We start from the raw sequence: 16,228 nt of genomic DNA, 5'->3' as shown, positions 1-16,228 counted from the left end.
ACTCATATGTGGAATTTAAGAAACAAACCAAAGGAACAAAGGGAGACAAACACTTGTCTCTTTTGAGACAAACCCAAAAAACAGATTCTTAACTATAGAGAACAAACTGATGGTTACCAGAGGGGCGTGGCATGGCAGGGGGGTGGGGGGGCAGAGATAGGTGAAATAGGTGGTGGAGATTAAGAGTACATTTATCTTGATGAGGACTGAGTAATGTATAGAACTGTTGAATCACTGTATCCTACACCTGAAACGAATTTAACACTTCACATTATATTGGAATTTAAAAAAATTCTTCAGAACTGAAGTGAGAAGAGAAACAACTGCTTAAAATCATATTTTCTTTCTTACTCAAGGCAGATATCCTCACCTGATTTTAAGTCTTAAGCAAAGAACAAAATTTTTCCATCTGTCTAATTCTCCCGAATAAGAGCACAACGCTAGAGGACAGGTGCCTAGTGAAATGCCAAATAGAGTATTACAGGAAATTTAAAATAAAAAAAGTATTGATAAAAAATACGCACTGGAATCTGTGTTAGGCTCACCATACAAATAATATTTCCACTATTACTAAAAACAGCAGCAGCTAACATTCATCATATACTTATTACAGGCCGAGAGAAACAGGAGAGCACGCATTCTGATGGGTTCTGAAAATGACTAAGCATTCCTTGTGAATTATCTCATTTCATTTCCATTTTATGGATGAGGAAACAGAGGCCTCCAGAGAGTAAGTACTCTGCCCAAGGTCACACAGCCAGTAAATGGTAGAACTCAGAGTAGATGTAGACAGTCTGATTACAGAATCTAATGTTACCCACTATGCTGTATGGACCCCTCCCCCTCCAGCAGAAGAAGATCTGGACAAAAAGAACTGTTCTGTTTAATACCTAAATGGTACTTTTAATTTCCACAGGAAAAGATACTTTCTTCCCTTTTTTTTTAAAAGAAAAAACTCTTTAAGTGAGCAGTCTTGGGCTCCATGCAGGCAGGTACAAGAACATCTGCCTAATGCATAAAGAAGTCAGAAAGAGATATATCAGGAATCTTTCAAATGCGTTTTCTCAGATATGAAGAATGGGAGAGCTCTGAAGCATAATAAAGAATCTTCTATAATCTGTACAGCCTCAGCACCAATGGATAAGAAGAACTTATCACAAGGAGTCTCCATTCACAACTAAAGGCCTTCTTTAAAAAAGTAATTAATAGGATACTCACTGAGCGATTTTTACTTGCATCACTGAACTGCCCATTGGTTAAGTGAGCATTTAAAACAAATACTTCAAATGAGGCTGCATGCCACTGTGTTTACAGAAAAACAGAGAGCAGTCCTCCAGACGGTCCCTGTGCAGCATTCCTGCTGCAGTACACGGAGCATTCCGGTTAAGGTGACACACAGGGTAGGGAAGCATGAGACACTGCACAGTCAAATCTTCTCTCTCATCATTGTGGTTATCACAGAGAAAGCACTTTCCTCAGAGATAACCAACTACTAAAGGGTCTTATGACACATTCACCTTTACTCTAGTTCTATTACTGCCATCTATAAAAAAAGTTTCTGAAAGGGCCTCTGAGTGAACATGCATTGGAAAAATCAAAACTGCCTCATTCTAATCATTAAGGCTTCAAAAATTAGTTGGGTTCCACACTGAAACTCTAGCACCTGCCATGACACACTCTGTCACTGGTTATCTGGCCAGTGCAGCTGAGAGTCCCCAAGCCGCCTGCTATCACCACAGCAGAGTGGACAGGAAGTATTAATGGCCTTGTTAGACCGGCAATAAACAAGGAGTTTGAAACTTCAATTCGTTTAATGGAAAAATGAAGTTACTTTTTGGTAAGTGGAATTTTCAGAATAAATTGCCTTTACAGATTCCACAGATCGTGAGCTAAGGCAATGAGACTGTCTAAAGCCTGCAAGGTTGATAAAAAGTACTTAAGTGTAAAGCCAGAATCCCAGGCCCTCACATATAAGTCAACAGCCTAGAAAGAGGGAAGAGAGAGATTTTAACCTCAATTCCAAACTACAGGGAAAGAAAAACCCTGCTGTGCATCAATGGAAATAATTTCTAAGAACTCATAGGTACTGCAAAATAATCAGAAGATAGATTTATCTAGATGTACTCTAATGGAGCCACTCAAGACTGTCTTTAGAGAAAAAAATACCTCCTATAGTTACTATCAACCATGCCAGTCGCTGGCTTTTCCTTAATCTGTCTTCTACCTGCAATCTAAATCATCAGATAATATCATGGCAATCATGGCCCTGTAAAACCAGAGCAAATGTTTAATGCCTGGGAGACTCCTATGTCTTCATAGGAAAATTCTGCTCAGACTTTGGAGCAAGAACTACAGAAAAAGCCATGGATGACGAGTTGAAAAGGCCGAACCTATCTCTTGGAAAACAACAAGTTAAGAGCATGGATTAGGATGCCTTGTGTGTGGAACAGGAAGACAAATCCTGAAATGTCTTCCCCCTAAATATAAGGCATGAAAACAATTTCAATAAACTTGGGAGGCTTCTAGGAAATGGAAATGACAAAATGGAATGGGCTTCATTCATTTTTTTTAAACGCATGCCTTATAGTGAGCTCTAGAGAACTAGAGAGGTCTAGAGAGCTAGAGAGGAACGCCATCACTTCAACTCACCTCGGGCTTCCTGCAGTTTCTTGAGCTCTGCTTCCCTTGCCGTTTTGCTCTGCTTACTTCGAACCCCAAGGGCACTGATGACTAACCTTCTGGCTAGGGCTGCTGAAGTTTCAGGACGCTCCTTTGCTGGCTGCAGGAACTCTGAACGGGAAAAGGGGGGGGGGGGAGTAGGAGGGAGTAAGAAGAGAAAGCACTCTAGCGCCAAATGATTTAACTCTGTAATTAACATATAAAACAGACTAACAAGGGCTGCCTTAGCAGTAATTAATATAAGCCAATAGATGATGATCAGAGGAAACTAGCACGGCAAAACACAAACAACCCTGGCTTCGTTATCTATATTAACACAATTTCTACAGTGACCCTTGGAAACAGGTCAACACTGAGGTAAATCAGATAAGGATGTCATCAGAAAATGGTTGCTGCATTGATTGGCCATCTCTCTCTCTCTAAGTGGCTGCACAGATGCCTTATTTCCAACATAGCCTTTGTCTTTTCTTTAAAAACATACTTCCTGGGGCGCCTGGGTGGCTCAGTGGGTTAAGCCGCTGCCTTCGGCTCAGGTCATGATCCCAGGTCCTGGGTTCAAGCCCACATCGGGCTTTCTGCTCAGCAGGGAGCCTGCTTCCTCTTCTCTCTCTGCCTGCCTCTCTGCCTACTTGTGATTTCTCTCTGTCAAATAAATAAATAAAATCTTTAAAAACAACAAAAAAAACCATACTTCCTTTAACACTGAAAATAAAAGTGATATGTCTTTAGGACTCCAGATGAGGTACAAGTGCTAGAAAAAACAGTAACACAACTATCAACAAGAAAAAGCCCGAGATTATAGGCTCACCAGCATAAGCTCTAGCTTTGGCCTTGGCTGCTCTTGTGGCCTGTGACAAGGGCCGGATTTTCACCATGGTATGTTTACTACCCAGAGCATCACGAGCTGCAAAGAGGAATAAATACAAGAAAACAGAAGATATGAGGAAGAGTGATAAAAGGAAAATTTAAGGCTAGCTCTCAGAAAGTATTTCCTAGATGTCTAGATGTTCCGCCTTTTTTTTTTCTCATGGCAAACAAAAGAGATGGTCAGCTCCAGAAAATCCATAAACAGCTTGGCAAGTGATTATTTTAGATCAGGGATCAATAAACAATGGTTCTGTGACCAAATCTAGCCATCCACCTGTTCTTGTAACATTTTACTGAAACAGAGCCACTTCTATTCATTTGAATACTGTTCAGGGATGCTTTCTTGTTACAACAGCAGAATTAAGTAGTGACTTTCCACCCTAAAATATTTACTACCTGGCCCTTTACAGTTTGCAGACCCCTATTCTAGGTGGTTCAGACAGGAACCAACATCTCTAACATCTTTGAATGCCTCTGCATCACATCTTTCATGAGGCTAATGATGTAAGTGAAAAGGAACCAGGTATTATAGTATCTCAGGATCAAGGCCTACTTCAAATTCATTTGTCTGGGTGGAAAAAAAAAATCACAACATTTTTAAGATTCAGTCACACTGGCTTCTTAAATTTCTACCTATAATCTGTTTATGTATGATCATAACTGACAGTTACACAGCACGTAACCCTGGAAGGAGTTGGCTCTCTCTCCAAATTGCTATTGGATTAAGGTGAAAAGGGAGAGGAAAAGCACATTGGTACAAAGTACTATGCCTTAAAAACCTGTATCCCGTTTACCTACACTGGCTGAATAACATGCCAGTTGGCTAGAATAAAAGGGAAATAAGAACAAGTAGCAAGAGAAAACAGACAATAAGGAAAGACCACAGAAATCCACTAGGTGAATACCTGTAATCGGACTGGAGAATACTCCTAGGGCATGTGTGTCATCCACCCATTTAATATCAAAACCTTTCTTTCTGCAACAAAACAACACAATTTTATTTCTTAAAATATACTTTTATGAAACATCTTTCAAATAGAGTCTCATAAAGCATTTCATAATGAGATAAACACTCAACGAGCACACAGGTGGAATGGGGATAATGACACAAAAAACAGCTTGGAGGACAGAAGAAGCCACTGAATTTTAAAAGCAATAATACCATCCTAAAGAACTACCTGGCAGTATTTTACATTCCCAGCCATTTATAGACATCAACTAATTAATCTCCACATGTCCCTTGGGGAGGTAAAGTATTTATCACACTATTCACAAGAGATGCTCTTATGGGCACAGAACAAGAAGAGGTGAAAGGAGGAAGCAGAGAAGGGGCAGAAGAATATTGGAAGAGGAGGTAGACAAGGAAGGTCACCTGGATTTAAGGCAAACAAACGTAGCCTCACAGAGACAGAGAGGGAGACAGGTCATTCAAAGCAAGAAACAAACAAGAAAGAAACCCCCCAAAAACAAAACAAACAAACAAAAAAATCCAAGAAATTGAGAAAAAAGACAACTATAATCAGAGAGGCTGACCTATTATTTCAAGTTGCAGAAAGGAAGTAAAGGGAGAACAGGAAAGAACCGTGGCAAACTCAGAAAAATTCAGGATAATTAAGATATCAAGATCAGAGAAACATTAGATGGGATTAGAATCAAAACAATGACCATTAAAAACACATTTATTTTGGAGCAGAGCTATTACATAGTGAACAGAAGGACTATCAAAATGATGGCATTAGTTTTTCAGCAGGGAACTTAAAAACTGCTCATACATTCAACATAGTTCTGTAGAAAGGATATGGGGTTGAGGGTCGGATACAAAAGGACTCAGGGCTCTGCCACCTTGAGTTCTTGGACAGATTTAACTTCTCTTGAAGCTAGGTCTGCTTATCCATAGAAATGGGCATAGCACCTTCCAAACAGAGTTATTGAAAATGGAAATGAGATCATCTATGACAAGGCAAAGAGCAGAGTGCTGAGGACTTACAGGCCTTTAATAAATGAACGGTGCTCATTATTTTTTATGACTAATAACAATATTCATTAGGAAGATTATTAATATTGATAAAAGATGGTGACTAAAATATAAAGTTGACTCGGGTATTTGACTCTCAGACATTATTATAGGCTTCTGCACCGTGACCTTGACTTTATTTTTATAAAGCACTATAAAGAAAGAAAAAGAGACAACAGCTAAAATATCTTCCTTCAGTCAAGAAAAAAATTCCTTTGAGGAAAAAAGGAATGAAGGAGGCTTTGAAGGTTAGAGAATTTCCTGAATGTGAGGGTAAGTTTGACCATGGCTTAAAATGACCACAGGGGTTGGAGACTGAAAAAGTTCAATAGCAGAAGAGCCTGTCTGATAAGAGTTTACAAAAAGCTTAGAAAAAGACCTTAGATGCGATGTGGAGAGTCTTTTAGACTTTGGAATTTCATAATCCTTTAAAATGTTGCTCTTCTTTTGGGAATGTTTTTGGGTTTGATAGAAAAATGGTCTTGCAGGTAAGATTAGGAAGAAATAAAGCAAAAGTTAAATAATTCATAAGAATTAACTAGCCTTTAGTAGGAAATTCTAGATATCAATAAAATGAATCCTTGGTTTTAAAAATCATCATTACTAATAACAATCTAAGGTAGTACTAATTTGAGATTTAAGCTCATTGACTGGTTTTTAAAATCCATTAGGCACTTTATATGGAACAGGCCCTGATATAGGGTCTTAACATGTTAATGAATTTGACTGACTAACCAAACCTATACATTTAGCAGAAAGTCTACAGAAAGATTAACTATTCTCTGGGATCCAGTTACCCCCTTATTTCTTTTAGCTATAGAACTGATATCCTCCTCCATCCAAATTTAAGTGAGGTACTTGGCTGCTAGCTAATTTTGCCTGTTCTAAGAACTTCATAGAAAAACAGGGTGCTTTTTTAAAAGATTTTATTTATTTGCAAGAAAGAAAGAAAATGAGCAGTTGGGGGGACGCAGAGGGAGAGGGAGAGAGAAGCAGAATCCCTAGTGAGCAGGGACCCCGATGCAGGGCTCTCTCCCGGGACCCGGAGATCATGACCTGAACTGAAGGCAGTCACTTAACCGACTGATTCACTCAGGTGCCCCATGTTTTCGTACATAAAATTTCACTGAATACAATCATGCTCATTTGTTTACATACTCTCTGTGGCTGCTTTTATGCAATGATGGCAGAGTTGCCTAAAATATTTCCTATCTGGCTCTTTAAGAAAAAGTGGGAGGTTAAACCCTGATGCAGAATCTAACAAATTCAAGATCTACATGAACTGAATTTTAAATGTACATTTGTAGTATGAGACAAAAGACCTAGTTCATTTTTAGTATCAGGATGAGAATGTTAAAGTATAATCCTTCTTTGTATTGACTTTTCCCAGATCCTGAAGATCTTTTCTTTAATAACTTTCTTTCTGAAGCTTATTTTTTATTGTTTCTTTATTCCTGAAGCTTGTTTTCTTCTTCTAAGCTAAAGATACAAAGGTATACTTGATTCTTTATCTTGTCCTATATGTGTAAGAATTATATACATAACAAGAGTTAATGGAATTGTTTTCAAACCCTTTATATCAGTTTTAATTTGTATTTTCATTACATAATTTACTAAAATTAAAACAATGAAAAATGAGTGTGAAAAAAGATGTTGTGTCTAAAAAAACTTAACTGAATGCTGTGGAACAGCAGAGAATGGTGAAGTCACTAAAAAATCCAAAAATGACTATCAATTATGTTTGGGCAAAACAGCTATAAAGGACAGGAAACATTTTAATCTACAAAGAGTAAGCACTCAGATGCCTCTAAAAAGGTACTTTACAGTTCTCATTCCACTTTAATTGATATATTATGAGGAAAACATACAAGAACTCTTCTATCAATAGACCAGTAACTTGAAAGAAAAAAAAAAGGTCTTGGCACCACATCAAAGACTGGCAAGTAACTAGATATTTATATGTGTTGTTAAAATAAACTAGTTGAGACACAGAACAATCATTTTTTATCATTCTCCACTTGACTATTTCTATCTCAGTGGTCAAAATAACCTCAAATCAGTAATTTTTTTTTTTTTAAGATTTTATTTATTTATTTGACAGAGAGAGATCACAAGCAGGCAGAGAGGCAGATAGAGAGAGAGGAGGAAGCAGGCTCCCTGCCGAGCAGAGAGCCCGATGCGGGGCTCGATCCCAGGACCCCTGAGATCATGACCTGAGCCGAAGGCAGCAGCTTAACCCACTGAGCCACCCAGGCGCCCCTCAAATCAGTAATTTAATTTACAGTGCTGCTGAACTCTTTGGGCCCTTGGTGCCTGGCAGAAGAAAACACGTATCCTCTCAGGAGAAATCCTCTTCTTCTACAGTAGACTTCAATTCCCACAAATAAAATTCCAAGGAAAACAGTTGGCTCACAATAAAAAATATTACTAAACCTGAGAATTTGCAGAAGCAGAACTAAAAAGACTTCAGGTAAAGGAATTACCAGACACAGACCATAGAAGGTCTATGTTTAATACATTTAAGAAATTTTTTAAATCTTGAAAATATTTTAGAAAAAAACCAAGAAACTAAAAAATGACCACGCAGATTTTAAAGAGAAATAGAGAACTTAGAAAAATGAAAAACAAAAAATGAAATTTAAATATTCAACGGACAGATTTAACAGCAAATAAAACACAGCTGAAGAAAGAAATCGGTGAACTGGAAATCAGAGCTAAGGAAACGATTCAGAATGTAAGAGACAAACACAAAAAATATAAAAGAGAGGTAACATTAGGATTAAGTGAGAAGGTCTAATATATATTTTCTTGACATCTTAGAGAACATAAAAAAGACTGACACAAAGGAACTACCTGAAGAGATAACTATGTGTTCTCCAAAACCAATGAAAAATACTTAGTGATTTAAGAAGCTCAAATACTCTCAAGAAGAATAAATTTTTAAAAACACAAAGCCACATCACACTAAAATGCACAATACAAGACAAAGAGAAACCCCTAAGAGCATCCAAAGAGAAAAGAGAGATTACATTCAGAAGTAACGGTTGTGAACTTTCAGCTTGCTTCTTATTTCCCACAGAGAAAGCCAGGAGATGGTAGAATAAATCTGCACATTTCTGAGAGAAAAATGACTGCCAACCTAGAATTCTATACCTAGCAAACATGTCTTTCAAAAACAAAGTTGAAATAATGCCATTAAGAAAACAAAACCGAACTGAGTTTGTTGATGGCTGACTGTTACTAAATTAAATGGTAAGAGTATGTTCCATGCAAAAAGGAAATGATTTCAGATGGAAGATATGAGCTGCAAGAGGTATAAATGAAGAACACAGAAACCGGATAAATCTGAATGCTGACTCTATAAAAGAGTAATAGCAAATAATGGAGTTTAAAAAGAAAAAAATTTTTTTAAAAATAGTCTCCATAGCATATAGTTGGGAGTGGTGGAAAGGGAGGGAATGGAATTGGGAAATGGAGTTAAAAAGCCCTTATAGTGTTTGGAAAGAGTGTAAAAACATTAACTTTAGCCATTGGTAAGTTAAGCATGCATTTTGTAATTTCTAAAGTAACCACCAAAGAATAGAAACAGAGTATCATTTCCAAACAAAATAGAATGAGAAAAAAATACCTCATCAATCCAAAAGAAGGCAAGAAAGAAAGAGAAATAGATGAAACAAACACAAAAAAAGATGGCAGGCATACATCCAAATACATCAATAATTATAATAATTATAATTATAAATGGATTAAACACACCATGAAGACATCCAGAAGTCATAATCGAAGACACTCTTCTTAAATGCCCAAAATGGGGTCTAGAAAGACTATTTGGTATTTTTAAAGAACTTACAAGAAGACAGACTTGATACAGAAGATTTCTAATGGACTTGGAAAAGACAATAAACAAAACTGATGCTAAAATAAATAGGGAATATGTAAACAAGAGATGATTTTTCAGAAGACATCTTAAGAAAACTTCATCTCACCTTCCCAAACATGCCCAACTATTTGCAAATACTTACTGATAACTGCAGAAAACCCGCAGGAGGTCTTCAGTACGAAATTCTTGGGGGAAGTCATAAATTTCAATGACATGTGGAAATTCACAGTCACTGAGGTCAATATCAGAAACTTCATGGTTGTAATAATCAAATCTAGGTTCCTGGATGCTTTTTCTATTCTTCATATTCCCTGATAACTAGAGAAGAAGAAGCATATAATTGACTGTTAAATCAAGCCAAAGCACTATAAAATATCCTACCATATATAAATGATCCTTCCTTGTCTCCATATTCCAATTCCTTAATCTTTAACAGTGTCTCTGTATTAATGCTATTCACAAATACAAATACACAAATACAATAATGACCAGGAGTCTATCATCCAGTTTATATTAACATAAAGAATACTTTAAAAAAGGTGTTGAAATTCCAACAAAGATAGGCAATGCATGAAACTTAACTTGCATCTATCAACCAGAGTGTGAGAAAATGTAGACTGATTAATGAGGTGAGTTACAAATGATACATCTTGGAAAATGAATTTCAGAAAATAGCTGAAGAGATGAATTAATAACATTTGTTTTATTTGGCCTTATTGATCAGGCTCATCTCATAGTTTCTTTTCTGGGAGTAAACAAAAATAAACAAGAAATTTTTAAAATGAAAACACTTTGTTAGTCTACCTTTTCTTACATGTAGCTTACAAAGGAATTTGTTAAGACAAATGTGAGTGGTAGAAGTAATTGTATTCAAGGTCTCTAACATGACAGCTACCTACAGGAATTCCCACATCACAGATTAGTTAAAAAAAAAATTAACAGTAATGAAAAATACTCAAAATTCTACTATTCTAAAGAAAACTGAAGGCTATTCACTATTTCACGCTTCTGGAAGCAGAAGGGAAGGGGGAAAATAGAATATGGCATCAAAGCCAAGACAGTCCTTTGTCATTCATCTGTTATAAAACCTAGGGGCTAGTACTGATCACCCAAAGCCTTCAGACCTGAGAGTATCTTCTCCCTGTTAATCAGAAGTCCGACTAGCAGTGGTGGGCGGAGGGGGAGAGTTCAACTAGGTCTCTTCCAGCTTTTCCCTCGTTTATACTATGCCTTACTGCCCATCAAATGAGGAAAAGAGAATTTGCAATGCCAAGGATACATCTCCTTTCCTTGCAGAAGTAAAAAATGGATTCAAGAATTTATTTGGGAGGAAGAGGAGAGGGAAAGTGATATAGGTAGAATCAACAAAAATGTTTATTTATTGCTGTACCTCTAATTCCTTTTCTCCATTAAGCTTTAGTTTACATTTAAAAAAATAGGAATAATAATAGCACCTATACCTCACAGATAGGTGTGTAGATTAAATGATATGTAAGTGCTTAGCACACTAAGTATAATACTTATATAATACCTAAGTATTCAATGAATTCAACCCACTTAATTAAATTTTAACTGAGTGCTGAATGTATTACAGGCCAAGTGCCATATTATTTCCACTCTGCTTAGGATGTAGAAAGCAGGAAGAGAATTATTCCTTCCACCATAACAATGAGAAGATTAGGTGATCCATAAAATAGTAGCTTTTCTTGAACTCACCAGACCACTGAGCATTCGAGATGATCAAAAAAACTGAAATCCCAAGAGTGGCAAAATTCCTCCAAACAGAAACAGAACACAGAAACTGTTTTGCCACTGACAGATCATGGTCAAAGAAGTGGGCACTATAAAAGCCGGCAAGAAGAAATCAGCTAAACTTAACAAATCCTTAAAAGCCTAAAGTGGGCTGGTCTATCAGTTTAAGATAACTGTCCCAGAGACAAGGAAGGTCAGTAGTCATTTCCAACTCCATCCTTATGTCAGTGTCACACTGTCTTGATTACTGTAGTTTTTTAATAGGTTTTGAAATCAGAAAGTTTTATCTTCCTATTTTGTCCTGCTTTTTCAAAAATCATTTTGGCTATTCTAGTCTCTTGGATTTCCATATAAATCTGAGGATCAGTTTGCCAGTTTCTGCCCCAAATGGGGGGGGGGGGTAGCTGGGATTTGCTGAATATGTACATCAATTTGAGAAGTATCTCAACAGTAAAAAGAAAAGATGAACACGGGATAGCTTTCCGTTTACTTAGGTCTTCTTTAATTTCTTCCAACAATGTTTTGTAGTTTCTGGAGCACAAGTTTCATATTCCTTTTGTTAAATTTATTCCTAAATAGTTTTTAAACGCAATTGTAAATGGAACTGTTTTCCTAATTTCATTTTTGAATTTCTGGCATTAACTTTTTGAGGTACTCTGTAAAAAACAAAATAAGTCACTGCATGTCTGTGCATTTATAAACTGGGCCTAAATAATGCATTGTGAGACATAAACAATGCATGACTACAAAATGCCTTAGAATTATAAACCCTAAGAACTGATTATAAAGAGGAAGGAAAGGGGCGCCTGGGTGGCTCAGTCAGTTAAGTGTCTGCCTTCGGCTCAGGTCATGATCTCAGGATGGGATCAGGCTCCAAGCCCAGTATCAGGCTCCTTGCTCAGTGGGAAGCCTGCTTCTCCCTACTCCTGTCCCTCTGCCTGTAGCTCCCCCTGATTGTGCTCTCTCCCTCTGTCAAATAAATAAATAAAATCTTTAAAAAAATAAAAATAAATAAATGAATAAAATAAAAAATGGTCTGCCAAGGACATCTGTTTATGGTCCTTTGCTCTAACCTACTCAGCAAAACTCAACTTGACATACTTACATTCCATTTCTAAGGAAACTACTGAGTGTTTTGGCTTCTGGGACTGGTTAAACGCAAAGTGTTAATAATAACAAAACACAATTCTTATTCTACATTTCATAACAATAGATATAAAGCCTGCAAATTAGATACTCCTGACTAGTTTTTCCTATCAGACACCACTATTATCAGGGATTCCTAACTTTTCCAAGGAGGAGGAAGAACTTCATTTCCCCGTGGCACTGATATTGGTGAGATCAGTTTACGTTTCTACTAGTAACACATTTTTTTTGGTGACGGTATGGTGGTAGGTAGGAGGCCATACTGTTAATGCCACTTTCTCTCCTGAGAACCCCAGCCAAACATGACAGGGAGCCTTGACAGAGTTTGTGACACTGAAGAGGGAAATGTCTAAGAGAACAATACGGAATGAAGTGAGGATCAGAGCAAGACTGTGAAGGGAAGCGAGGGGGCGGGGCCGCTGTCACAGCGGGATTAGACAGGGCAATACAGACAGCTTTAAGGAGAGGCTCTAAGATTTCACACACCAATTACGTAGATACACCTGCAGCAGACCTGAACAGCCCAGCACGGTAGCTGCCAGCCACATGTGGCCACTGAGAACTTGAAAACTGTGGCTAATCTAAATTGAGATGTATTTTATACATAAAATACACATCAGGTTCCAAAGACAATACAAAAAATGAAATATCTCATTAATAATTTCTTATATTGATTACATGTTGAAATGATATTCTGGATATATTATTAGATGACACTTCTCTTAATGTGCCCACTAGAAAATTTTTAATCATATACATGGTTCCTATTTGTAGCCTGCATCATATTTCTATTAGACAATTGAAACATTTACTCTAATAGTCACGTATAGTAGAGCAAGTATCTGCTATGCTGTCAATGTGAAACCTTCATATTTTAAGACCTACATATGTATTTTTCTTTCTGATGACTAAGAAATGTTTGATAGAGCAATAGAGGTTTTGAATTTGATTCATTCTCTCTATTCATAATCTCTCTATTAGACCAAGGGAATAAAATAACTCAGAGCAAATAATTTTGAGTTATGAATCACAAACATTTTAGGATTTTTTTTTTTTTTTTTTTTTTTTTTTTTTGCCAGTGGTCTGTCTTGTTTATTTATAAAGTGTAAGTGAAATGTGAGTATTCCTTCATAGGCATAACCAGCTTCCATATTCAGCTAAATTAAAATCATCTTCCCCAAAGTGAGGGTTTTAAGACTCTTAAAGCCTAATAGTCTGGTCTTAAAAACAAGTCTGTAAAATAGTACCTGACTTGCTATGACTTAATTGCCTTGATCCCTTTTTATAGAGGAAAAAAAAGGGTGAGAAGAGTAGGTCAATCAGGCATGGATCCTTGAGCTTTTTATTTTTTGTTGTTTTTTGTTTGATCCTTGGTTCTTCAAGGATCAAAAAGATCTTTTCTTCAAAAAGAAAAAAAGTTATGAAGTTACGAAGCCAGTTACTCTCTACAGACAAAAAACAAAAATATGCTACATTACTCTGGAATAAAGTCATATTTATATCTCTGTCAGATGAGCATGTCAGATGGCTGCTATTATTATCCTGATTACAAAGATGGAGGATTGCATCACCGAGAGACTAAAGGGTATCCTTAAGATTACAAATCAAATTACTGACAGAGTTTGAATCATAACTCAGGTCTCCTGACTGCTAGTCTAGTATTCCTTCCATAACATGATGAAAAGGTCTTTCAGTGAACACAATCAGAAACAGTGCTGTATTAATGTTCAGGACAACTAATTCTCTCTGATTAGGGATTTATGGATATAAACTATTCTAGAAAGAAGGAAGGGAAGGGCAAAAGGAGAAAAGGAAGGAGGGAGAAAGGGAAGATCAATGGCAAAACTAAAAAGATAGTACAAGGTTGCTGATTTCTTTCTAGTTGTATATTCTAGATAGTATAAGGGGCATAAATTAAACTATCCAAAATACTGCCGTGACCATGTCATTCCTTTGATCAAAAATTTTCAGTGGCTGTACTTAAAGCTCTCATAATTTGGCCCCAACCAGAATAACAGCCTCTCAAAGACATCCATATCCTAACTTCCCTTAACCTGTGGTTATGGTACATACGGCAAAGGAAAACAGAGGTAGCAGATGGAATTAAGGTTGCTAATCAGCTGACTTTAAATCGGGGAGATTATCCTGCATTATCAGAGTGGACCCAGTTATAACCACAAGGGTCCTTGAAAGCAGAAGAACTCAGAGGAAAACTCAGAGTCAGAGTGATGATATTAGCAAGACTCAGGGGCCCCGAGCCAAAGAATGTGGGCAGCCTCCAAGAAGTTGAAAAAGCAAGACAGTACGTTCTCTCCAAGAGCCTCTGGAAAGGAATACAGCCTTTGCCAACACCTTAATTAATTATCCCAGTGACACCCATTTTAGACTTCCGACCTCCAGAACTGTAAGTCAATAAATTTGTGTTGTTTTAAGACACTATTTTGTGGTAATTTACTACTGCAGCAATTTTATACTACTATACCTTTCTACCTTTATCTCATGTCATCCCTTAAAATATGCTAAATTCCAACCAAAGATTAATATTCACTATGCCTCAACACATCTTACTTCCTCCTCCCTATTGCTTTGGTCTTACTACTTCACAAGTGCTAATGTCTGTCAGTTTGCATATCTCAAAATATCACACCATTCTCCAAGGACATACTCAAATACCACCTCTTCTGTGATTCCTCCCCTAAACACCCCAAAGCATGGATAATCTAACTTGTCCTCTACCCTTTTACAGTTTTACTTCATCTACATTTACTTCATCTGTACTACTTTTGAAATACTCATTACACAAGACCTTATATTAGAGCTGGACCTGGCTCTTCCTTCCACCTCATCCTGATCACCTAACCACTCACCCAACACACATTTAATGTATGTTCAGCATACATTACAAAAAGAACTTGAATTTCAATATGTAATAAAGTTGTATGAAATACAATAAACCACTTTATACTATAGGTATGTCTGTAACAAATTTACACATGGGGGCATAAGTTACAGGGAAAAGGACAACAAAGACTTGACCACAAGTTGGTGGTATAACATGATAACATGATTTACAGAATCAACCCACACAGTCAATTCTCAATTATATAGGCTAGGGTATCCAAGTTATTTGTTTCTTTCTATTTTTCTCTTCCGCTTATATCTTATGGCTACATAACTGCTTATTAACTCACTTTCTGTTGAAGAAAATCAATTTAAAATGTCATTATTTACTATAAACCTTGATAAATGTAAAGATTTCATTGGAGAACAGGTTAAAGCTATAAACAAAAACATAAAAAAAGCTTTTTGAACTATCTGGATTTAATTCTATCTAAGGTATGCCAGTATCACAGAAAGTTGAGAGTTAACAGCCAAGAATTTTTCATGTTGGTCTACAGTATTGTGAATAGACCAAAAGCTAGAATTAAAATGTTTTACCCATTTAACTTCTCCTCTTTGGCAGACAGGGAAATAACACTATTTATTTAAAAAAAAAAAAAAAAAGTTTTTCAAGTTTTTTCAAATTTCTCATAACCCAAATTCAAAAACATCCAAAAGGAGTTCCCTAAAAAGGTAATGCCATGGGGCGCCTGGGTGGCTCAGTGGGTTAAGCCGCTGCCTTCGGCTCAGGTCATGATCCCAGGTCCTGGGTTCGAGCCCCGCATCGGGCTTTCTGCTCAGCAGGGAGCCTGCTTCCTCCTCTCTCTCTGCCTGCCTCTCTGCCTACTTGTGATTTCTCTCTGTCAAATAAATAAATAAAATCTTTAAAAAAAAAAAAGGTAATGCCATTAAAGTATTATAGCATAAATATTTATATGCTATGCAGCATAAGTGATAGCTTCTAGGCCTCTCCTGTACTATTCTGGACTTACATCCTTTACAACAGAAGG

The 16,228-nt window shown here is 36.9% G+C and overlaps 1 protein-coding gene across 10 annotated transcripts in view; it reads right to left on the bottom strand.

The window, feature by feature from the left end:
• The window catches only part of R3HCC1L (R3H domain and coiled-coil containing 1 like), a 93,021-nt gene that overhangs the window by 11,185 nt on the left and 65,608 nt on the right, over nt 1-16,228 (bottom strand). For 9 of the 10 annotated variants that reach the window (XM_047702344.1, XM_047702341.1, XM_047702347.1 and 6 more), the window contains 4 exons: nt 9,583-9,758; nt 4,452-4,522; nt 3,488-3,583; nt 2,650-2,790 (listed from right to left, as the gene is read on the bottom strand). In XM_047702344.1, the coding sequence (XP_047558300.1) occupies nt 2,650-2,790; nt 3,488-3,583; nt 4,452-4,522; nt 9,583-9,758 (484 nt within the window). The remainder of the gene's footprint in view (nt 1-2,649; nt 2,791-3,487; nt 3,584-4,451; nt 4,523-9,582; nt 9,759-16,228) is intronic. The other variant, XM_047702350.1, reaches the window with a different exon arrangement.

The sequence above is a fragment of the Lutra lutra genome, chromosome 14 (genome assembly GCF_902655055.1).
Source record: "Lutra lutra chromosome 14, mLutLut1.2, whole genome shotgun sequence".
Classification (NCBI taxonomy): domain Eukaryota; kingdom Metazoa; phylum Chordata; class Mammalia; order Carnivora; family Mustelidae; genus Lutra; species Lutra lutra.
This window is presented reverse-complemented; position numbering and strand designations above follow the sequence as displayed.